The sequence below is a fragment of the Hippopotamus amphibius genome, chromosome 3 (genome assembly GCF_030028045.1).
Source record: "Hippopotamus amphibius kiboko isolate mHipAmp2 chromosome 3, mHipAmp2.hap2, whole genome shotgun sequence".
In the NCBI taxonomy this organism is placed as follows: Eukaryota; Metazoa; Chordata; class Mammalia; order Artiodactyla; family Hippopotamidae; genus Hippopotamus; species Hippopotamus amphibius.
Genome location: NC_080188.1, coordinates 144597830 through 144621603, shown reverse-complemented (window position 1 = coordinate 144621603; position 23774 = coordinate 144597830). Strand labels below are relative to the sequence as shown.

The 23774-nt window shown below is 51.4% G+C and overlaps 1 protein-coding gene across 2 annotated transcripts; it reads left to right on the top strand.

Annotated features, from left to right (window-relative positions):
- Positions 1-4491: 4491 nt before the first annotated feature.
- PYCR2 (pyrroline-5-carboxylate reductase 2) lies at positions 4492-8563 on the top strand. 2 transcript variants are annotated; one of them, XM_057729671.1, is made up of 7 exons: positions 4492-4719; positions 5021-5091; positions 6121-6300; positions 6391-6612; positions 6827-6919; positions 7105-7268; positions 7821-8563. In XM_057729671.1, the coding sequence occupies exons 1-7, from the start codon at positions 4653-4655 to the stop codon at positions 7984-7986; spliced, it is 963 nt and encodes a 320-aa protein (XP_057585654.1). In that variant the 5' UTR covers positions 4492-4652; the 3' UTR covers positions 7987-8563. The 2 variants fall into 2 exon arrangements, with proteins under 2 accessions (XP_057585654.1, XP_057585655.1); XM_057729672.1 differs by lacking the exon at positions 5021-5091 and having other exon boundaries at positions 4493-4719.
- Positions 8564-23774: the final 15211 nt, after the last annotated feature.

The following is a 23774-nucleotide window of genomic DNA, read 5'->3' as shown; positions in this document are numbered from 1 at the left end:
AAAGCTAATTAATAGCAACTGGATAGCAAAGAGAAAAAAGAAGCTAGTCTGTGGACAGCCAGGATTTGAGGACATGGCAAGAATATTGTTGGAGGTAGGGAGAGATTTGTCTCTGACTTGTAAATGGCTATATTACCTCCTTAAGACATCAAAATGAAGAATTTCCACTTGGCATGTTGTGAGTACCAGGGCATACAGTTGCTTTCTCTACAGGAAGGATATCAAAATCATCTAAAGAATTCTACCAGGTACTCAGTGATGTATCTGTGGCTCTAAAAGGCTGGTGGACTCCCAGCCAGTCGCAAGCAATCAGTGGCAAGGATGGGCCTGCTCACATCATCCCATGTGAGCTAAAACAATCTAGGAGATTGGCTTCACTTCAAAATGTAAGGATGTGCTCATCAGCACAGGGAGAGAGTGTGGTAGACAGAAAGTTCTCCCCAAATATGTCCATGCCCCCCAATCCTTAGAACCTGTAACTATGTTCTGTTACATGGCAAAGAGACTTTGCCCATGTAATTAAGGTAACAGACCTTAAAATAGGGAGAGTAGCTTGGATAATCCAGGTGCACCCAATCTAATCACATGAAAGCAGCGAACTCTCCAGCTGGAGGCAGGAAAGATGAGGCAGAAAGGGAGGGACTTGAGAGGGACTCAATCTGCCATCGCTAGTTTGAAGATGAAAAGGACCATGAGTCAGGAAATGTGAGTAGCTTCTAGAAGGTGAGAATGACTCCCAGCTGACAGCCAGTAAGGAAAAGGGACCTCAGTCCTACAACCACATGGAACCAAATTCTTTCAACAACCTGATTGAGACTGGATGCCGATTTTCCCCCAGAACCTCGAGATGAGAACCTAGATCAGCTGACACCGTGATTTGGCCTGTGGGACCCGACACACAGGAACGAGTTGGGTCTACTCAGATTTCTGACCCACAGAATGTGAGATAACAAATCCGTTTTGTTTTAAGCTGCTAAATTTGTGGTAAATTGTTATGGCAGCAATAGAAAACTAATACAGACAGTGAGCCAAATCCCATTAGAAGTGAGTTGTAATTATAATTTTTGCCACTGAATAGATGAAGTAACAACATTAAAGATAATTTTGAATGAATTGAAAACCACCATAATCCCACCATCCTAAAACAAAACTATTTTGGTTTTTGTATCTCCTGTTCATACACAGCCTGACCTGTTTACATACAACATGAGTATATACCTGTTTTAAAAATCAAGGTTAAGGGAATTCCCTGGCGGTCCAGTGGTTAGGACTGCACTCTCACTGCCAAGGGCCCAGGTTTGATCCCTGGTCAGGCAACTAAGATCCCACAAGCCATATAGTGTGGCAAAAACAAAACAAAAAATCAAGGTTAGGGTGTGCCTTATTGCATATGAAAAAGAAGTGTAGAGTCGTATTCCAGAAGAGTCACATTGATTCTCTTTAGGTGGTGGGATTAAAGGCAATGTTCAGTTTTCCATTTAATCTAACTTCTAATGGTTCTACAATAAACATGGGTTATTGGTATAAGAACAACAAAGCAAAAATGTATGCAAAATGTGACTCCCTGAAGATTCCTAAATCAGGAAGGATTAGGGGTCAAGGGGACTTGCCATTTGACTGGCTGGGAGCAGCTCAGGACTCTGCCTCATTCCCTGGATCGTCTCCATTCTTAGGAAGATGAGCCTGCCATCGAAAGACAGACCAGGAAGGAGGCCCTGAGGCCTTGAGAGTGAACATCCTGGACAAGTGAAGGCAGAAATGAAGCACTGTCCACTTTGCTAGGACAGCTGGAGGCGGAGGGGGGGCAGGACCGTGCGGGGGTGGGGGCTGTGAGAAAGGAGGAAGGGCAGGAACAGTTGAAGCCATGTGACTGGTAGATGAGAGGATCAGAGGAGAGATGTGAGGTGGGCAGTCCTGGAAGCTTAGTGAACTCCCCATTTTCTTTCTGGACTTTGTTCGGATGGAGTAAAAGGATAGAGTAGGCCCCCAAGAAGACAGGTGTCAGACAAGGAGAGTATATGTCTGTGGCAGAATGGCAGCACTAGGCTGGAGCCTTCCTGAAGGTATGTCCTAAGTGGCTGGGTGGGGTGGACAGGTCTTTCCCCACTTCATCTCATCATCTCATCTCATCTCATCTCATCTCATCCATCCAACACTTGCACCCAAAAGATCTTCACAGGCATCAAACGTAATGGCCATGGGAGCCACAGCAGGGGCCACTGCACAAACAAAACGGGCCTTTAGAGTCATCAAGGTCATTACAAGAAAATGAAATGGGATTGTCTATACTTAAAATATATATTTAAAACTTTGTACACAAACTTTGGAGATGAAAAAATAAATTAGATCACGGAGTACCACAAAAATAGCCAGTTTCTGGTAAGCAGTTCACATGTCCAAGCTTAGTCAGGAGGACCAAGTGCTTTGGCTACTGCCTGTCTTATGTGGCCTGCCCTGTGGCTGGGGATCAAGCCAGCACTGGTGGTCACCAACACGGCCTCCTTTCCCAGGCTCTCTAGTCCTCCTCATATTTCACCTCTACTTCTGGAAGATGAGGCAGGAGTTACCAAGGCAATCAGGTAAGGGGTGGATGTGTGTAAAAGGTCTGACGTGTGAGATACTGATATCTCCTATATCTCGCCCCACCCCAACACACACACACACACACACACACACACACACACACACACACACACACACACAGCTTTGGCACACCTCTTGTACTGCAGGCCAGAGCCAGACAGTCAGGGGGCCCTGCAGCCTCCCAGTGGACCATGGGGAAACCTGAGCATCCCTCACAAGCTCAGGCAGTGTTAGGAAGTTCTGGTGCCAGTCCCCAAGGTCCTCATGATGTAGCTGCTCCTTCTCGTCAGTGTGTTCCTTGGCACCTTTCTTAAGGGCTGTGTCAGAAGTCCCCCTGTTCCTTCAGCTAGTTTGAACTGTAGGGTTTCTGGTGTCAGAGCCCATGCTGGTGACAACTAGGCTGGGCTGTGACATGGCCACCATGGGATGCATTTAAGGCTTCTACACACAGAACCGCAAGATCTCACTTGTAGGGATCCAGGCTAAGGAAATAGTCAAAGAGTTAGAAAAAGACTTTATCACAGTGGTATGAACAATAATTTTAAAAATAGATATGTTTTGTGAACATAAGAACTTTCGTCTGTTTTGTTCATGGCTGGATCCCCAGAAATTGGCTCAATAAGTATATATTGAACGAATGAATAAACTTAATGTTGATCTTTGAGAGCATGGCTAAGTTAGTACAGTGCATACATTTAACGGAATGCTAAGTAGGCACTAAAATCCTGTTTTAAATAACTTTCCAGTGACATTGGAAAATATTGTATATCTAGTACAGTAGTTTCAAAACCACACGTATATCGTTTATTTCCAACGATGGAAAAGGTATGTATGCACACAAACTAATGTGTAAGGAAATACACCAAAAATGTCTGCAGGAAACGATCTTTAGGAAGTATGGCTATGGGTGATTTTCACTTTACTTTTTCTGTATTTTCCAAATTTTTCTCAATATGCATGTATTACTTTCCTCATCAGAGAAAGTTATAGAAATATGATTTTGCTTCATAGTAAATATTTGGTCCTCACTTTTAAGGGTGCAGAAACTCAAGAACAGGGGACTTGTCCTCCTGGACGTCATCAACTAGAACATTGCGAAAAGCAGCCCGCGGCTGGGGGTGGGGGTGTGGATTATAAGAAAAGGCCCGTAAAAAGACTGGGAGAGGCGGTGGGGAACCAATGGTCTCTCCAGCTGTTCTCAGACACCTCCCTCTTGAGACATCACCTCCTTCCTCTGCATCTTTCTCTGTCACCTGTTCCCCGTGGTACTTATATTTACTACCGATGAAAAAGTAAACATCACGTTTGTGGAGCGTTTTAAAGCAAGTGGCGGTGGTCGGGGGTGGGGGGGTGGGGTACTTTAGTCAGGCCCTAAGGAACCCATCATACCCTCAAGAGAAGAACTGACCTTATTCGCGATCTAGTTAAGAAGACCAATCGCATGAACCACGCAAGTTCAAGTGAGTAACCGCGGCTCCGCGGCCGCCTCCCCGCGCGGGCCGGGAGGGAGCGGGCTGCAGACAGGGGCCTCCCAGCTCCAACGCGGATAATCCCCGGGCGCACCGAGGAGCCCGGCTCGGAGCCCACAGGCCCCCACGCTCCGGTCTGAAGCCCCGCCAGGAGCGAAACATTAGTCTTCTCAAATCAGTAACCTGAAGAGCTCCTCTTGCCCTGGAGGGGCGGCACCAGAAATAACATCAATCAGAGCTCGGCGCAGCCTCAGCCCTGAGCTGCAGCCGGGTCGCAATAGCAACCTCCGCCCTCGGGGGGGCGCCCGCGAGGCGGAGATCCCGGCTTCGCGCGCTGCGTCCGAGGTTCCGCCCGCCAATCCCGTGCGCAGGAGGCGGGCACACGGCCCCGTCCCGGCCGCGGATTGGTCACCCTGGTGGGGCGGGGACTTGGGGCCCTGCAGCGCAGGGGGTCGCGGGATCTGGCCCGGAAGCTGCGGGCAACTCCCAGGATCCGGCTCAGGAGCTCAGCGCGCGCTGGGTCCTGCGTTCTCCACCCCTCTTTCAGGGCACCTTTGAACGGACTTCTGCGGCGACCCGGCAGACGCGGAGCCCGGAACCATGAGCGTGGGCTTCATCGGCGCCGGCCAGCTGGCCTGTGCCCTGGCGCGGGGCTTCACTACCGCAGGTAAGCACCTGGAAGCGGGAGGCGGATGCTCGGACGGTCCTTAGCCTACCCTGTGAACCGTCCTCCACCCCACGAACGTGCATGAATGACTAAAGGGGAACTTGTGTCTCCTGGGGGAGAGGAGACTCCTCTTAAGCAGCGGGAGAGTCTTATGTCCGCGTAAGGGGTTGAGGGGGAGGGGGGCTCTAGCAACCGTCTCCACAACGGTTAGAGCGTCGTGGTTTTTAACTCTGCTTTCCCAGGGAGAGCATGGCAACCGGGTGGGTCATGATCCTCCGTTGAAAAGCCCTGTCTTCTGCAGGCGTCCTGTCGGCTCACAAGATAATAGCCAGTTCCCCGGAAATGGACCTGCCCACGGTGTCCGCGCTCAGGGTAGGCAAGGCAGGAGGTTGTGGGGAAGAGGGTGGAGGCCCAGGAGAAGGATGGCCTGATGAGCTGAGTCCCTGTGCTGGTCCAGGGCCGGCGCTGACCTCTCCACCAGGAGCATCACAGTTGTCCTCCTTCCCTGGGGCAGCTCAGGGTGGTGGGAGCACCCAGGCAGATTTGGGTTCCAATACAGATACTGGGGTGGTTAGAAGGTTAGTCGAGGTTTTATGTGTGGAAAGCACCTGGCACGTAGTAGGTATCCAATAAAATACTCACTTTTCTTCATCCATTAGCTAAGTGGCCTTAAGGTACTCCACTACCCTGAGGCTCAGTTTCCTCATTTATAAAATGGAGACCACAGCAGGCACTTGGCTGAATTATTCTGAGGCATAAATGAGCGTGTTGGGAAAGAACCTGGCAAGTTAGTTGTTCCTCTCTCTCAAAGAATATCCCAAGTCTTCACCCTAGACCTGAGCAGTGTGGCAGAGGGTGTCTAATGAGGCAGGTGACATGCAGTGACTATGCCTGGGATGGCTGATGTTATCAGCACTGGAGGGCCCAGCATCTCAGTTTGGAGTCTTGGAGGGGCGGGTGTCCTCCAGCCCACCCCTGGACCACACAGAGACCATGCACTCTGATATACAGGTGTCTGGAGTTGGGATAGGGCCCCGCTTCTGACCATTGGGTACTAGCATTTCACCTTTCCCTTTGACTGTGTCACTTTCCAGCCATGGAGACTTCTTACCTGGCAGAGGAGTGCCTTGGGTGCCAGAGAAGTGGTGGGGATGGGGGACAGCTGTTTCCTGGTTGCCATGGGGAAGCTTGTCCGTGTCCAGCACCTATGCTCACTTGCCCAGTAGCAACGTTGGGAAACTTTGTGCCAGTGGGGGTAGGGGCAGACCCTGAGGGCATAGGGCAGGGAATTCCAGGCTGCAGCTGGCCAGGTGGGCTCAGCAGGGGTTCGGCTGCTCCTTGGGAGGGCCTGGGCCTAGTGAGGCTGCCGCATACAGTGAGCCTGGTGGTCTCCTCCCACAGAAGATGGGTGTGAACCTGACCCGGAGCAACAAGGAGACAGTGAGGCACAGTGACGTCCTGTTCCTGGCCGTGAAGCCACACATCATCCCCTTCATCCTGGATGAGATCGGGGCCGACGTCCAGGCCAGGCACATTGTGGTCTCCTGCGCGGCCGGTGTCACCATCAGCTCTGTGGAGAAGGTGCCCATCTCAGCCCTGGCACTCCTGTGTGAGGGGAGGGGTGGTGCTAGTGAGACGGGCAGCTCACTCGGCCTTCTGCCCTAACCCCAGAAGCTGCTGGCGTTCCAGCCGGCCCCCAAGGTGATCCGCTGCATGACCAACACGCCCGTGTTGGTGCGAGAGGGCGCGACGGTGTATGCCACGGGCACCCACGCCCTGGTGGAGGATGGGCGCCTACTGGAGCAGCTCATGAGCAGCGTGGGCTTCTGCACTGAGGTGGAGGAGGACCTGATCGACGCCGTCACAGGGCTCAGCGGCAGCGGGCCTGCCTATGTGAGGCCCTCATATACTTACTCAGCCTCCCGGGAACCCAGGGGCGCAAGAAGGGCTGGCAAGCGGGCCTGGGCTTGGGGGTGTCACCCACCTCTTGGGGGAGGCTGGCTGGTGGAGGAGGTTGACCTTGGAGCTAGTTCCAATCAGGAAAAGTAGACCTTAAGGCGTGCCCCTGAGTGCCTGCTGCCCTGGGGCTCAGTGATTGTCTCCACAGGCGTTCATGGCCCTGGATGCGTTGGCCGATGGTGGGGTGAAGATGGGCCTGCCGCGGCGCCTGGCTCTCCGACTGGGGGCCCAGGCCTTGCTGGTCAGTATCTTCCCCCTGCGTGTTCTGGACCACAGTGTGGGGATGGGGCTCTTAGCGGTCACTGGGCTGGGGCAGGACTTGGTTGGGAAGCTGGGATAGGGAATGGGGAGGAGCAGTGGGTGTGGAGAAGCTCATCCTGAGGGGCACCAGCGATTTTCTCCTCTAATGCTCCCTTCCTGCCCTAGGGGGCTGCCAAGATGCTGCTGGACTCAGAGCAGCATCCAGGCCAGCTCAAGGACAATGTCTGCTCCCCTGGGGGGGCCACCATCCATGCCTTGCACTTCCTAGAGAGCGGGGGCTTCCGCTCCCTGCTCATCAACGCGGTTGAGGCCTCCTGCATCCGTACACGGTGGGTTGCTCTCCTTCTCTGCCCAGACCCTCCACTTGCAGCCAGCCCCAGTATGTTCTGCAAACCATCTTGCAGAGTCGGCCATCTTTGGTCCCATTAGCAGTGCTAGAGTCTGTGTTCTGTTAATAACCATGATTTATTAGACTTGGTTGGCTAAGGGTTTGTAGACCTTCATTTAATTCTCACACAGTTCTGATAGCTGGGATTAGGTTGGATTTATAGATGAGGAAGTTGAAGCCTAGAGATACAGCTTTCCCAAGGTCAAACTGCTAGTAAGTGATGGAGGTAGGGTTTGACCTCAGGTCTTTGACCTCCAGTCATGTGATTTTTCCACAGTCTCTGTCTCCATCTGATCATAGATACCACTTGAGGCTCTACATCTATGTAGTAACTCCTACTTAGTTAAATAGCACTTCTATGAAGCTTAGCGGAATGTTTGGTTTGGGGTTCTTAGTTTGGGTGGTATCAAGCAACAAAGGTTGGGGTTAAATGGATGGGGAAGCCTCATGAAGCTTTGGCTCCTCTTTCAACCTCTTGGGGCTTTGTCTGCAGAGAGCTGCAGTCCATGGCTGACCAAGAAAAGATCTCCCCAGCTGCCCTCAAGAAGACCCTTCTGGACAGAGTGAAGCTGGAATCCCCCACAGTGACCACACTGACCCCCTCCAGCTCAGGGAAGTTCCTCACAAGAAGCCCAGTCCTAGGAGGCAAAAAGGGTTAAGTCTCGGTCTTAGTCCTCGGTCTGCTCTCCTCTCCGTGACCAGAGCCCTCGGCTGAGGGGGGCCATGCAGGGCAGGGGCAGGCTCAGTCAGTCTTCAGGTCCTTGTGATAAAACCTCCTTAAGTCTGTTCAGACCGAGCAGCACTAGTTTCCCCTCCTGTGTCGTGTTAGAAGATGCTCTGAAGGGGTGGTTGATGCTGGAAGCCAGATGCAACCCTGCACACCTCACACAGTTAGAGGAGAGAGAGGCTGGGACTCTAGTCAGAGCCCCAGCTCCACAGGGAGGTCTGGAGACCTTCAGCTGATGACCCTTTCAACTGGGGTCCTCCAGCTGGAGCCCAAGGCAGGTTCAGTTTGTCGCCAAGTCAAGGAGGTGAGAGGTACAAAACATGACAAGAGCTTTCCTCTTTGAATTGGTAAATGGCAAAGAAGTGAGTGACTCAGAATTATCACAATTAATCAGAAATGCACATATTAGACTTACATTTAACTCTTGCCTTATAAGTTTTATACCATTGAAAGTGTTTTATGCAGTGCTGCTAAGTTTAGCTGCTTTAATAAAGTTTTATTTTTTATTATCCTGCTTTTCTTATGCTTAATCTTGTTATCATTCTAGAGAACTTGATGCCCTTGTCAGGTGCTCTGGCTTCGGGAGAGCACTGTCTAAAGGCAAGAAGTAGGAACGAGAGGAGATAAGGCCCTGAGAGCTTTAACAATACTCTGCTCCAGCCTGGCCCCCAGGGTCAGGGTGAGGAGATTGAGTTCTAGGATGGGCCAACGCTCACAGCAAAGAAGAGCCAGGTGGTCTTGGTGGGGGGCAGGCTGCAGCCCAGACACAGAGGAGGAAGCTGCCTGCCCTGTAGTGGGCCAGGCACTGCATCGGATCCAGACAAGGGCCCTCTGAGGGAGGAACTATTCTTTTCTTCACTTTATAGAAGATGCTGAGGCCTAAAGGGGATAAGCAGCTTACCCCAGTTGAGTTGTTGGTCCGTTGTGGGGCCATCTCTGCAGCTGGCCTGAGCCTGCAGCTTCCCCAAGCAGGCCGCGTGCCTGTGCTTGTCCCCAGCAGCTCCTGCCTGTGGCATTGGCTTCAGCATCAGCTCTGAGTTCACATCTTAGTTCCCACCACTTTCAACTAGGCGACCTTGGAGAAGTTACTGAATATCTTAGACCTCAAGGTTTCATCCCTATAAACACGGTCATGCTTCATCAAAAGGTTCTAGTGAGTATGAAATGAGATCGTGTGGAATTGCTCAGCAGAACACCTAGAACATGTGGACCCTCGGGCAGGTGGAGCTCGTCCTTCACCGCCCCTTGAGCAGGGAGGGCAGCGGAGCTCCAACTCCAAACCAGAGAGCCCATGGGGAGGGCTCATTCCTGTGGGGCCAAAGTGACAACAAGTACCACGATACTAAGAGCTGTCATCTTTAAGCCCTCATTATACGGCAGCCCCTGTGGAAGCCCTCTACATAAAGTCTCGTGGCCTCAGGAGCTGGGTATAATTAAGAGTAAGAGGTTAAGTAAGTGGCCCCAAAAGACGTTGCTAGACATTTCACCAAAGAAGACTTACAACTGGCAAGTGAGCACATGAAGAGATGCTCAGCATCATTCGTTATGAGGGAAATGCACACCAAAACCCAGTGAGATACCACTTCACACCCACTAGCAACTCCTAGTTAAAAATAAAAAGGGTAATAACGTGGGCAAGGATGTGGAGAAGTCAGACCCCTCGTATGTTGCTGGGTGTGATATAGGGATGTAAAATGGTGCAGCAACTGTGGAAAACAGACTGGTCGTTTCTCAAAAGGTTAAACAGAGTTGCCATGTGACCTGGCAGTTCCACTTGGAGATGCCTACCCAAGAGGAATAAGAACACGTGTCCACACAAAAGCGTGCACCTGATTGTTCGTAGCAGCATTACTCAAAATAGCCAAGAAGTGAAAACAACCCAAATGTTGAAAAACTGGTGAAGGGATAAAATGTATTATACCCACACGATGCGTATATGTATTATACCCACACGATGCGTATTATTCAGTAATAAAAAGGAAGTACTGACACATGGTACAATATACGAACCCCCAAAGTATCACGTTAAATGAAAGAAATTGGTTGCAAGGGGCCACAAATTATGTGATTTCATTTATGTGAAATGTCCAGAAAATGCGGATCTATAGAGACAGACTGGTTGCCTAAACCTGGGAAGGGAATGGAACGAGGACGGGGTTTCTTTTGGAGCAATGAAGTGATTTAAAATCAGATTATGGTGATGGTTGCACAACTCTGCACATAGTTGTTGAATCATAAACAAATGAAATTTTTTTTAACTTTTTATTTGTTTATTTTTTACAATAAACTGCATATATTTAGAGTGTATTATTTGGTATCCCAGTCTCCCAATTCGTTCACCCCCCAACCCTCTCCGCTTTCCCCTTTGGTGTCCATATGTTTGTTCTCTACATCTGTGTCTCTATTTCTGCCTTGCAGACTGGTTGATTTGTACCATTTTTCTATAGTCCACATATATGTGTTAATATACAATATTTGTTTTTCTCTTTCTGACTCACTTCACTCTGTATGACAGTCTCTAGGTCCATCCATGTCTCTAAAAATGTCCCAGTTTCATTGCTTTTTACAGCTGAGTAATATTCCATTAAATAAATTTATTAGCTGCATTGGGTCTTAGTTGCTGTGCACTGGCTTTCTCTAGTTGCAGCCAGTGGGGGCTACTCTTCATTGTGGTGCGCAGGCAGTGGCTTCTCTTGTGGAGCACGGGCTCTAGGCGCGCGGCCTCAGTAGTTGTGGCACAGGGGCTTCGTTGCTCTGCAGCATGTGGGATCTTACCAGACCAGGGATCGAACCCATGTTCCCTGAATTGGCAGGTGGATTCTTAACCACTGCACCACCAGGGACGTCCCAAAGTGCATGAATTTTATGGTATGTAAGTTATACTTCATAAAACTTCTTAAAAAAGGAAGTAGGGAATTCCCTGGTGGTCTAGTGGTTGGGATTCCAGGCTTTCACTGCCATGGCCCAGGTTCAATCCCTGGTTTAATTAGCTAGGAAGTGGTACCAGGACTCAAATCCATGTCTGATACCAAATTCTGCCCTTTCTGCACCAAGTCTGCTGGTAAGCTGTCTTAGGTGACAGGAGACTGCTCTTCAACTCCTCCTCCCCGCTGCAAGGCCACCCCCTTCCCAGGCCTAAATCCACCAACATGCATTTACTGAGGACCTAGTAACTGCCAGGCCCCGGCTCATGCCTTGGTGTATAGGGTCCACCTGGCTCAGGTGAGTCCTCACCTGCTCAGGACCCATGCCCTTTGCTTCTGAGCTTTGACCAGGTATGGTCAGAACTAGATTTCACCCAAGGTGGCTGCGGCCCCAGTCCTTCAGGCCACAGGTGAAGAGGGCCATCCCTTGGAAATCAGTTCCAGTCACCTTTCCACGGGACCTCAGGCCTGCCCCTCTCAGCTGCCCGCCTTCTCACAGGGCTGACCGGCCCTGGGGCTGGAGCTGCAGGCCGTCAGAGCCAGGGTCTGGCAGCTCCCAGAGGACACCCTGGACAGAGGGTCTAGAGCCTGGGGCCTGAGCCACCAGGAAAACACCTGAATGCTCCCTGCAAGCCTTTTAGGAGTAAGAGCTGGTGTTAGAGGTTAGCGCAGCCTTTTCAAGAAGTATGTGCTCAACGTTCCCTCTGTGCTACGTGCCCTGCAAGGCCTGGGTGTGCCCTAGTCAGTAAGACTCGGTCTTTTCTGAGTTGCACAAGGGCTAAGGACAGAGGTGAATACAGAGAGAAGTGGAAACCGTGAGACGGCAGAGGAAAAGGCAGCACAGAGACAGGTAAGTGAGGAAGGGCGCCAACCAACCCCCTGCCTGCCCTCCTCCCCCCCACCCTGCTTCCCCACCTGGACTCTGGGGGCAGCCAGGCCTGGGGCAGGTACAACCCCCATTGCATCCCTGGCTTCTCTCAGGAACCCCCAAACGCTCCCTCATCTGTTGCCTCACTTTTGCTCTCCTGTGAAACGGGGGCACAAACCCCTGGCCCCAATGTTAGCAGTAGTTACTTCAGGGAAGCGGGATTGAGCTTGCCTTCTCACTGGATTTCTTTCTTTCTTTTGCTTTAGATTGTTGCTTGCAGTAAGCAGGCGTGATCTCCACAGTTAAAGATTCAAAAATGTTTCCACTGATCCCCACTGGTAGGCCGCGTGGGACACAAACACAGGCATCTTCATCCTTGTCCCCATGTGACCGTTACTAAGCAAAGCTCTGGGGAGGGACACTGGAGAGCCTGACTGTGCTGCTTCCCCCACAGCTCCTGGCGGTGTAGACAGGCCTTTCTGTGTGTCTCATCAAGTACTTACAGCCTTGACCTGTGCTTTGCTTTTACCGATAAACCCAGAACATAGGGAGAATCGGTATCATGTCTATGTGAAATCAGTAGCGTTTTGAAAATGAAATGCACCTCTTTTCAAGGTCCAAGCCAGTGTGAATAGTTATGTAAGAAAGGGAGGAAATATGAAATTGGATGAAGAAACTCTAGAAGGATACACAAGACACCAAGGAAAGGGGTACTTGTAGGGGACAGAGAGAAAGAGGCAGATGGGGGCAGGGGCAGGAGTAGGACATCTCATTATAAACCTTTTTGTACTGTATTGATTTAGGAATCATATGAGGGTGTTACATAGTCACCAGATACATTCTGTAGACCTTCAGGGGGTTGCCAGGCTGCCCTAGCCGTGCAGTCCTCTAGCAGGAAGCATCGCCCCAGGGTGGTCAGTCAGGGCTGATGCAACCCAAGTGCCCCACTCTGGTCTTGAGCTGCATCTAGGAACCCTCTGGGCATGAGTGTATCCTCCTGGGAAAAGTGCACAGAGAGGTCCTCTGGGCCCCAGTCTTCCTTCCACCTAAGCCCACCTTCTGTGTCACTGTGGGCTGGAGCCCAGATTTGGGCTCTTCTGAAACCTGGGACTCCCCCCCCATGACACATCACATCGTGTGGTAATCATCTGTTTACTTGTCTCCCCCACCAACTTGGGTGCTTCCAGGGGTGGGGAACGTGCTGGGTTACAGGGCATCTTTTCTGGTCCCAGTTCTTGACACCCAGTAAACACAGCTGAATGAATGCATGCAAGAATGAATGAATAAATGAATGCCTTAAATGTCTGTTTGGGCTGCTGTGCCTCAAGAAGCCTTTGGTTTATTGGGGTGAAAGCCCTGTGCAGCTCCCAGCCTGTCTGGATGCTCAACTGTTTGTTGAGTTCCAACTTTCTTTTTTATTCAGTCAGCGAGTGTTTGCTGAGCACTTCTGAGATGCTGTGGTGCTAGACTGGCTGAGATGTGGGGAACACTTAGTGAATTTCTATCCTGGCCTCTCTGTCTTGGGGGCACCTCTATTAGTGCATCCTGTCCCTCCCCCAGGGCTGCCTGAGAGCTTTTCCAGCATGTGGACACCTCAAGGGCATCTGCCATCTCATACAGCTTTGGGGTTCTTTAGGTAAGAGAGAAGAACCTCAGGAACATTTAAGTAAAAAGGGATTGGGATGGAAATCAATTTCATAACAGTTTTCGACTTTAGGAGGGGTTACGTGGATAAGTGTTCCCTCTTCCTTGAAAATAAAAACAACCGGAAATGCACTCAGTGGGCTGGAGCAGCAGCATGTTTGGTTAGACATCAGAGACTTTTCCTGTCAATCAACATACGATAGTGGGGACCTGGAGAAGCTGAGAAATCTCTGCGCCTCTCAATTACTAGTCACCCTGAATTGTAAGATGTGAGTATTAAATTGGAATTTCATTTGTAGTATGTTTTCAGTTACAGCACAGTAAAGATTGTTTTCCTTCTGCCAGCTTGGTTAATACATGTCTGGTAACTGAAAGAACAAAGGTCTGGGTTATAATCTTCACTGGCCAGATGATCTCGTGCAAGACATTCATATGCTTTGGTTTCAATTTATTATTATTTCATTAAAATGGAAAAATAATAATAATTGCCTGTGCTTCTCCCAGGGTGGTCTTTGCTTTGGATAAAGCCTTAGCGTAGCCTGAGTCACAGCGCAGCCTGGTGGCACCTCATCAGATGACAGTGTTGCCATGACACAGCGGTGTGTCTCCCACACCCCCTACCCCTCCCAGCATGGTCTCCCTCCCATCCCCCCGCCCCTTTCTGCAACCCTACACTGCAAGGTTTCCTCTTTCCTGAGATGGGAAGCCTGGCTGACATTCCTTGTCAAGCAGCTTCTCATTTATAACTTAAAACATAGTAACTTCCTTAATAAACTAACATATGTTTTCTTCCTAAGTGCCAGGCACAATATTACATGTGCAATATATGTGATCTCATTTAATCTTTAATTGAATAATTATGATGTAGTTATTACTTCCCTGTTTTACTGATGGGATCACTGAGGTTTGGAGATGTTAGGACCATAGCCAGTGAAGGAAAGGCTTGGGTGCTAAAAACCAAGCCTGTTTTTCTGAAGCACGGAACATCCTGCCTCAGGCAGGCATGGCCGCCCTCACTGCTCTGAGGGGCCCTCCTGCCAGAACACAAGGAACAACCGGAAAACTAGGCTGAGGGGGATGCAGGCAGGGATGGTGTGCAGGGGTCCCTGGCAGGTGCCTGGGAAAGGAACCTGGGACACAGGTGGAGTCAGGACTGGCCTCGTTACAGCCTTCAGTGGGGACCTTGTTTTGAGGGTACCAAGTCACTGGGAAACCCACTCCGAGAAGTAGACATTCTAATTTTTTCATTTTATATGGAAGCAAATATAACCGTCATTTTGAATTGAGACAGAAATGAGAAATGAGTATCTGTGGACTTCCTTTTCCAATGCCATTGCCCACATCTCCCCCAAAAGGCTCCCCTTGCCCTACACATGTGGGCCTGTCTCTGCTGAACCCCTTCTGCTACCGCCTTACTCACACCACCCCCCCCGGTGCGGATGCCTCCCTTCCCCTTGGCCCTCTGTCCCAGTTCCTTCCCCTGCTCCCAGCCCTTCACTGGTCCTTAGCACCCTGGCCCTCACTCTGTTAGTAATTTTCTTATGAACACAAAACTTGGCTCGTTAGTGGTGCTATTGAGCTGGCAAGGTGCTGTCACGCATCACATCCAATAGGATTCTCACCAGATCTTGGGAGGGTGTGGACATTCCCATCTCACACAGGAAGAGCTAAGGCAACTGGGGGAGCTGGGGCCAGAACTGCAGCTTTTGGGTTCCAAGCCGTCTTTCCAGTTTCCCCCACTCATTTCACAGTCGGGTTCTCAGGGACAGTAGGTGGGTCCGAAAAGTACCCTTTACACAGCAGGCCCAGAGGAAAGCTTGTCCTGGCTGCCCCGGCCAGTCGGGTCCCGAGGGCTCAGCTGCAGAGGAACTGCTTCCTCGCGCCACCAGAGGGCGCTAGGCGCCAGCCGCTGAGCACCGCAGGCCACCTGATTCCTGCAGCAAAAGCCGGAGTGCCTGTGCGCTGGGGAAAAACCTGTCATAGACAGGGATCCAGCTCGGTGCCCCGCGTGCCAGCTGCAGCAGGTGACTTCATGTACTCACAGAGCAAAGCAGCTTCGTGCTGGTTACAGAGGGAAGCACTTGAGTCTTCCTCTGAGCAGCCTTTGCCCTCTTCCCCTCAGCCTCATCCTCCCTGGTGGGAAGAGCAGGACACCTGGCTGCCCACACCTGGGTCCCTCCCCTGGGTGTCCCCTGGCTGAGGGATAGGAGCCTTCTCCAGGGCCCCTGTGTTCAGGCTTCTCATAGGTCATCTCAATCAATACACACCAGTCTTGCTCAAGAAGAAGCCTTGAATAAGTACTAGGGATGTAATGTACAACGTGATGAAGGTAATTAACACTGCTGTATGTTACAAATGAGAGTCCCAAGAGTTATCATCACAAGGGACAAATTTTTTCCTGTTTCTTTAATATCTTTAGTATCTATATGGGATGATGGATGTTCACTAAGCCTATTGTGGTGACCATTTCATGATGTATGTAAGTCAAATCATATTGTACACCTTAAACTTCTTCAGTGCTGTATGTTAATTATATCTCAGTAAAACTGGGGAGAAAAAAAGCGGCCTTGAGAGTCCGATCATTTAGTGGTCCTGTGACCTTGGGCAAGTTATTTACCCTCCAGGCACTTATCTGCTGCATAAAGACGACAACAGTCCCCACCTCGGAGGGCTGAGGTGAGGATTAGATGAGATAAAGGGCTGGGCTTGGTGTCTGGCAGGAGGTGAGCACTAATGACTGGAGGTTGCTGTTTTTGTCACCACAATCGTTCAGGAATCTGAAACTCAGAGAAGTTAAGCAGGAGGTCAGGTCCCAGAGCCAGAGCCTGGTGGTGCCAGACTCAGGCTCAGGCCTGGGTGTGCCTCTGGCTCCTGTTCCCTGGGCACCACTGGCTCTAGTCCTGGTTCTCAAACCAGTTGGTCACCTGCCTTTTTAAACTAAGGAAAATGTAGAGGAAACTAGCATTTATTGATTTACGTTTCCAATCTTATTGTCCTTGACTCTCCAAAATCTGGACCCAGACCTGTCCTTACCCATTTGCCCCCCAGTTTTTGCTCATCCCCTTTCCTCCACTGGAAATGCCTTCTTTCTGTCGTTTCTGCTTCTCTAAATGTGGCACATCCTCATTTCCCATTCAAACCTCAGAATCAGAGATTCCAAGCCTCAGCCAGTGTGGGAGCCACTGACCAGCATTTGACAACTGGCTGTTGAATTGAGCTGATTGTGGCCACAGCCAACATTCTCAGGTATCCATGGAGACAGACCAGAAAACAGATGAAGACCAGAGAAGAATAGCTGCATGATTACCAGTCAATACATATTCATTTAGAGCTTATTATGTGCACATGAAATGCAAATTACTCAGGTACCAGGACTCTCCATGCTTTAGTGTCAGTGTCCTGCTCCATTCAGAGCAGAGAGGGAAGCTGGCTTTCCTGTAACCTGGTACTTCCTCAGTTGTGGGAGGATTAAATGGGAGGAGGTGTAAGAAGCACCTGGCTCAGTGCCACTCGCCTGCCTTTATTGTTAGTGGTTTATTCAGTCTGCACATCTGGAGCGCCACTGTGTGGCGGGCACTGGAGCAGCAAATGTAACCAGACCTGATCTCTTCCTCCCCTGATGGGGTTCCTGATCTAGTGGGGAAAACAGATACGAAAGAAATTGCTGCAGGCTCCACACTAAAAGGTGATAAATGCTCCGATGGAGACAGTAAAGCCCTGGGAGTCAACAGGAGGTGTTTGGGAAGATCTGGCGAAGGAGGAGATGTTGGAGATGGTTCTTGAAAGATAAGGGGAGTTTTCCAGGTAGAAAGAGGTGGTTATAAGAGCAAAGTTGGGGACTTCCTAGGTGGCACAGTGGTAAAGAATTCGCCTGCCAATGCAGGGGACACGGGTTCGAGCCCTACTCTGGGAAGATCCCACATGCCACAGAGCAACGAAGCCCGTGCGCCACAACTATTGATCCTGTGCTCTAGAGCCCATGAGCCACAACTACTGAGCCCATGTGCCTCAACTATTGAAGCCCACATGCCTAGGGCCCATGCTCCACAACAAGAGAAGCCACTACAATGAGGAGCCTGAGCACTGTAATGAAGAGTAGCCCCCGCTCATAGCAACTAGAGAAAGCCCGTGTGCAGCAACGAAGACCCAACGCAGCCAATAAATAAAGAAAATTAATTAATTAATTTAAAAAAAAGATAACCACTGTAAACATAAAAAAAAGAGCAAAGGTGGACTAAGGAGTGACACCCAGGTGATGGGCACTGCCGGTGCCCAGGTCTAGAGGTGACAGAGGCCCAGTGTCTCTCACCTGGCAAGAGTGAAGGATGTGGGACTTCCCTGATGATGCAGTGGTTAAAACTCCATGCTCCCAATGCAGGGGGCCCAGGTTCGATCTCCAGTCAGGGAACCAGATCCCACATTCATGCCACATCTAAGAGTTTGCATGCCACAACTAAGGAGCATGCAAGCCGCAACTAAGGAGCCCGCCTGCCGCAACTAAGACCTGGCACAACCAAATAAATAAATATTAAAAAAAAAAAAAAAGAGTGAAGGATGTGCTGGGAGAGATAGGCAGGAAGACAGGTGAGGCTGCACCATGTAGACATGGGCCTACTGAAGGCAGGTGCAGCCAGGGAGGACTTTAAGCAGGGAAGGATTGGGTCTATTTTTGCTTAAGAAAGGAAGTTCTGGAAGCCTTGGGGAACAGTGACTTGTCTTGTAGCCATCTGGTTAAAAGACTGGGGGCCAGCTGAAGAGGGTGATCCACTAGCTTAAGGACCCCTCCCCCTCTTCCCCCAGCACACTCTCCTCCATCATAATTGATTGTTTAAAAATCAATTTGTTTAATGAATGTGCAGATAAGCTGAAGCTCCTCCCTGCCCACAGGCTTCGCTCAGGCCGGAGTGCTCCGCGGAGCACAATGGTCTTGTTTAGTAGGTGCTGGATGAGGATTGTTGAGCTGATGAAGCAAACACAGGTCAGATCCAGGAGGCGGGGGCAGGTGGGGGAGCAGGTGTGGAGGCCCCGCTGAGGCTCCCACCTTGGTGCCTCCGGGAACTGACCTGGGAAATCCCGGGTCAGGTGTGAGAGAAAGAATAAAAATAACAGCTGCCGCTCGTTGAGTCCCAAGTAAGGGTCAGGCCCAGTGCTAGACCTGTACACCATCTTCCCGAATCCTTGCAGACAACCCTGTTGAGTGGGTGTTTTGATCCCCAGTTTTACAAGGAGGAATTGAGGCTCACCTGATGGCCCCGGGGCTGCGGTGGGCAGCGTGGAGGCCCGAGCCTGTGCTCGCCCCCCCTCTGCTGTCGGGAGCTCCACTTAGGGGGAGGGGAGGGGGAGGGGGAGACCCCCAAGGAGCGGCCTCAGGAGCTTTTAGAACCAGGTGTGGATTTGCGACCCAGCACGACACATTAGAGCTGAGCAGAATGGAAGCTTTGTGGGCCTCTGTGGGAAAAGCAGAATCTTAGTTTGCTACGGCCGCTCCAGCTAAACACTGCAGGCTGGGCGGCTTAAGCAGCAGACATGTATTGTCCTGTAATTTTGGAGGCTGGAAGCCCTGGATCCAGGTGTCTCCAGGGGGGGTTTCTTCCTAGGCTGGTAGACGGCTGCCTTCTCGCTGTGTCCTCACAGGGTCTTCCCTGTGTCTGTGTCCCACTTTCCCTCCTTATAAGGACCACTCAGATTGGATGAGGGCCCAGGCTAATGGCCCCTTTTACCTTAATTCCCTGTTTAAAGGCCCTGTCTTGGAACTTCCCTGGCGGTCCAGTGGCTAAGATTCCGTGCTCTTAATGCAGGGGCCCGGGGTCGAACCCTGGTCAGGGAAGTAGGTCCCACATGTGGCAACTAAAGATCCCGTGAGATGCAACGAAGGTCCTGTGTGCTACAACTAAGACCTGGCACAGCCAAATAAATATTTTAAAAATAATAATGAATAAAAAATAAAGACCCTGTCTCCACGGTCACATTCTGAGGCACAGGGGATTAGGGCATCAACATGTGAGTTTGGGAGCACAATTCAGCCTGTAACAAGCAGAGTCTGGGGATCATGAAGGTTCAAGGGCTGAGGGGAGAAGGACCAGAGAGAGTCCGGAAGGTGGGAGAGGACATCCTGGGAGGGCAGTGGGAGCTCGTAGGATGGGTGGAACAGAAACTCCAAGGCTGGCAAATGACAGAGGCCCCGGGGGATCCAGGGCGAGGGGGCCAGGGTGACCGGCGCTGTGTTCCTGAACTCAGGACTTTGAGAAATGGGAGGATGCTCAGGAGGAGCAGGATGTGGCTGGAGTGGCCACCTCCGGCTGCTAGAGCATCCGTCAGACCTGCTTCAGACAAAGGTCAATGTGACTGTGGAGGCACCTTCAGTCATTGCCAGTGGGGACTGTGGTGTCTCCATCAGAGGGGGTGAAGGCCACTCCCCAGAGCTGTGGGCCAGGGGCACCTGCTGCACTGACCACTCCCCTGCTGGCGTGACTAGCTGCAAAGCCAGGCCACAGGGAAGCAGGCTCTCTCCAGGCATGTCCACTCCCATCAGCATGTAGTCTGCTTCAAGCCCAGCCCAAGCCTGGGACAAAGGTTGTCCAAGTATCACTGAGCCACTGAGCCATTGACTACAGAACCCAGAATGCCAGCCCAACCCAGATGTGTGAACCACTTCTGAAGGGGCCACTTTTGTTCCTTTTCTCTCCCCATTCTGTCCATGTCTAGAATCTACCTATAGCTGCTCCCATGTGGGGACTGAGGGACCCTGGCCTTGTTATTAAACACATTCTGGGGGCCTCAGGGGTACCTGGCGGGAGCACCTGGCCTTCCCACTAAAACGCAAACAAAACATTTCCTGGGACCACCATGAGCTGCTCTGTGCTCAGGGTGGAGTTACAGAGCCCGAGGTCCTGCCCTTGGTCAGCTTGTAGTCAGGGAGGGGGTTGCACATCCATGCACACTCTCACACACACACTCATGCACACACGCACGCCCAGAGGATGCTTCTGTTTTACTCAATTGCCACTGATGCTGAACTAACACATCTCAGGATCTTCTTATGAAAAACAGCAACAGTAAAAATGGAGTGGAAATAAAACAGAGACACATCTTGGATGATTCCTAACTAGAGGAGACTCCTGTGGTCAAGAACCAGTCTCTGGAGGGACGTGAAGATTATGCAGGTCAAATCCCTTTTTGTCCAGAGAGGGTCCTGGGCTGCCCAAGATCACACAGCTCTCAGGCCTGTGCTGCGTCCATTCCCCCTTGCAGGCTTCTCGGTTCCGGACGCAAAGGCCAGCCCTGGGCCTGGCTTTGTGAGCGCGGACCCACAGACAGGTGCTGGGGGTGCTCCTGCCTCGTGCTTTGATGGGGTGGGGCCTCCAACCTGCCGCACGGCCTCCATCCCCTTTCTGGAGGCCATGGGTGGGAGCTGAAGCTCCGTGTGGGAAATGAGAGGCTGGCCCCCTGGCAGCCCTGGGGACCAGCTCCCTCCTCACTTCACGTGTTATTCCGTTTTTAATTACAGAGCCGAGGCAGCAGAGCCTCCCAGGCTGAGCCAGAAATAGTCAGCTTTTTAATTTGATTTTTGTTCTCCCGAAGGAAAGCCTTGCGGGCCCACTGCGTGGAACGTGGGGTGAGGGGCTCAGTGCGGCCTGCAGCTGGGAGGTGTGGGGGATCCTGTGACCTAGACGTTTGATTGACGTCTGGCTCTGCCTCAGAGGCCTCAGTTTCCCCATCTGTGAAGTGAGGCATCGGATCAAAGCTTCCCCTCAGGTCCCTCCCGGGACTAGACGTCTGTGAATCCTGAACAGCCCTTCACTTTGCACGTGTACAGCTCTGCAGGGCCTCTGACCTGGCTTCCATTTCTGGGCCTTCACCTTCTACTGAAATGGTGAAAGTACTCTCCTTACCTCCCTGCCCAGGATTCCAGCACCAGCCTGTGGCTCTCTGGAGCGGGGTGGGGGTGGGGGGTGTCTCCTGCTTCTTCAGCACTTCCTTTTGTCCCATCTGGCTTCCTCCTTCTCCCCCACCCCCAGCCTCTAGTTATTTCCCAGAGTTTGTCCTTGGCCCCTGCGCTCAGCCCAGCCCTTGTCCTTCTGCACAAGTGCCTGGCCACCTCTCCTGCTGTTACCTCCTGCTGCGGCCAAGGGCCCCATCTGACCTCCGTCAGGTTCCTGGGTGTGGCCCTGGGCTTCTCCCTGGCTTCTCAGACTGACACTGTCCACTCTTTTCCCCCCACACGCCCCGCTGCGTGTCCTTATTCTTTCCCTGCCTCAGTTAACGGAGCCACCCCCTGCCTGGTGTGTGCCGTGGGGCCCAGGGAAGTGCAAGAGGCTGGAGCCTTGCCTCAGGATGGGAAGGACCCTCCCCGCAGCTCTCTGAGGGAGCTTGACCCTCCTCCTTTCTCTGTGCCCAGGGCAGCTTTCTTGCTCCAAAAGATGGGAAAAGACACTTATTTTTGAAATTCCAGGAGATCTAGCCCACAGGCCTAGGGTGTGGAAGTGTCTTCGTTCTGAGCTGGGAGAGTCAGGTCAAGGCTAGGTCTCCAGACTCCTTCCCCCCGGGGTGTCCCTGGGCTGCTCTGCATGCCCTGTCCCCACCCCCACCACCGTGGGCCCTGGGAGCCCTCTGGGGCTGTAGCACAGGCTGCTTTCAGCAGGACCTACTGTCCCGGGGCTGAGGGAGGCCAGGCCCCTGGTGCTATCTGCCTCACCAAGGCAGGCCCCCACGAAAGGTACCGGGTGCCCTCCTGTTAGCAGATGCCTATTGGGGGGTGGGGGCCTCTGGGAGGTCCTGGGTGGCCAAAGTCCCTCCCGGGCCCAGGGGGACTGAACACTTAAATGAAGATCTTGTTTCCCTGAGGAGATGAAGTCAAGCCCACCTCTTCACCAGACACATCCTGCAGTTTCTTGGTCAGCCTGACAGCATAGAACCAACGGGAACCACTGTGTGGAACTGGCACCCTATCCCCTCCTGCAGCTGAGCCCTGGACAGGTGCAGAAACTTCCACGTCAGCACCTGGGCTCACTGCCTGAGGAAAAGTGCTCTCCAGGAGCGTGGGCCTGGCGCTCAGCCGGCTGCTAGGTAGGAGGCCCACAGCTGTGAAATGGTCAGTTCTTCCTGGTCCTGGGGCGTCCAGCCTTGGCAGGAGTCTGGTAGCATCTTATACTGGTGGCTGTTTGTCCAGGGAGAAGCCTGATCTACTCCTCATCTCTCTTTCGGTGTTTGGAGCTGGAAGGAAAATCTAGTGTATCACCTTCATTCTACAAAGAAATTGAGATCCAGAGAAGTTTACAAAGTTTCCACAGCTAAAACTCCCACTTTTTAATTCATTCATTTATCCAACAAATATTGGAGCACCCCCCACGAGGGCTGGACATTGTTCTCGGCACAGGGTCACAGCAGCACCACGGAGCTCTTGGAATCTACATTCTAAATGGAAGCAGTCAATAGACAGTTAAACAAGTGGATGAAGAAAGTAGCTTTAGATAGTACTAAGTGCCATGAAGAAAATAAAGCGTGGTGATAGGAGAGATAGTGACTGGAAGAGGTAGGAAGGGTTGCATAGATATCCATGAATGGACAAGAGAGGGCCTTCGAGGAGGTAACATGTGATCGAAGTCCTGAATGAGAAGAGCTAGCTAACCCCACAAAGGTCTGCGTGCAGAGCCTTGCAAGCAGAGCGAACGGCTAGTGTAAAGGCCCTGAGGTGGGACCAGCATGGGATGTTTGGGGACAGTAGGAAGGCCCTGTGGTTGGCTCTTGGGGAGCATGTGAGGAGTGGTGGGACCTGAGTTGGGAAGATGCACCTGGCCCAGGTCATCCTGGGCTGTAGTGACCTGGTAAGAATTTTTGAATTTTATTCAAAGTGTAGTAAGAACTCATTGGAGGTTTTTTGTTTGCTTGCTTGTTTTTTGTTTTTTGAAATAGACTTTATTTTTGAGTAGTTTTAGGTTCAGAGCAAAATTGAGTGGAAAACACAGTAGAATTCCCTTTTACACTCCCTATACCCCCACATGCACAGCTTCCCTTTTTATCAACAGCCCCCCCCCCACCAGAGCAGTACATTTGTTACAATTGATGGATCTATACTGATATATCATAATCACCTAAAGTCCACGGTTTGCATCAGGGTTCACTCTTGGTGTTGTATATTCAGTGGGTTTAGACAAATGTGGAATGACATGTATCCACCATTATAGCATCATACAGAGCAGTTTCACTGGCCTAGAAATTCCCTGTGTGCCCCCATTCGTCCTCCCACCATTTCACATTCCCTCCAGCAATGAAGGAGAGTTCCCT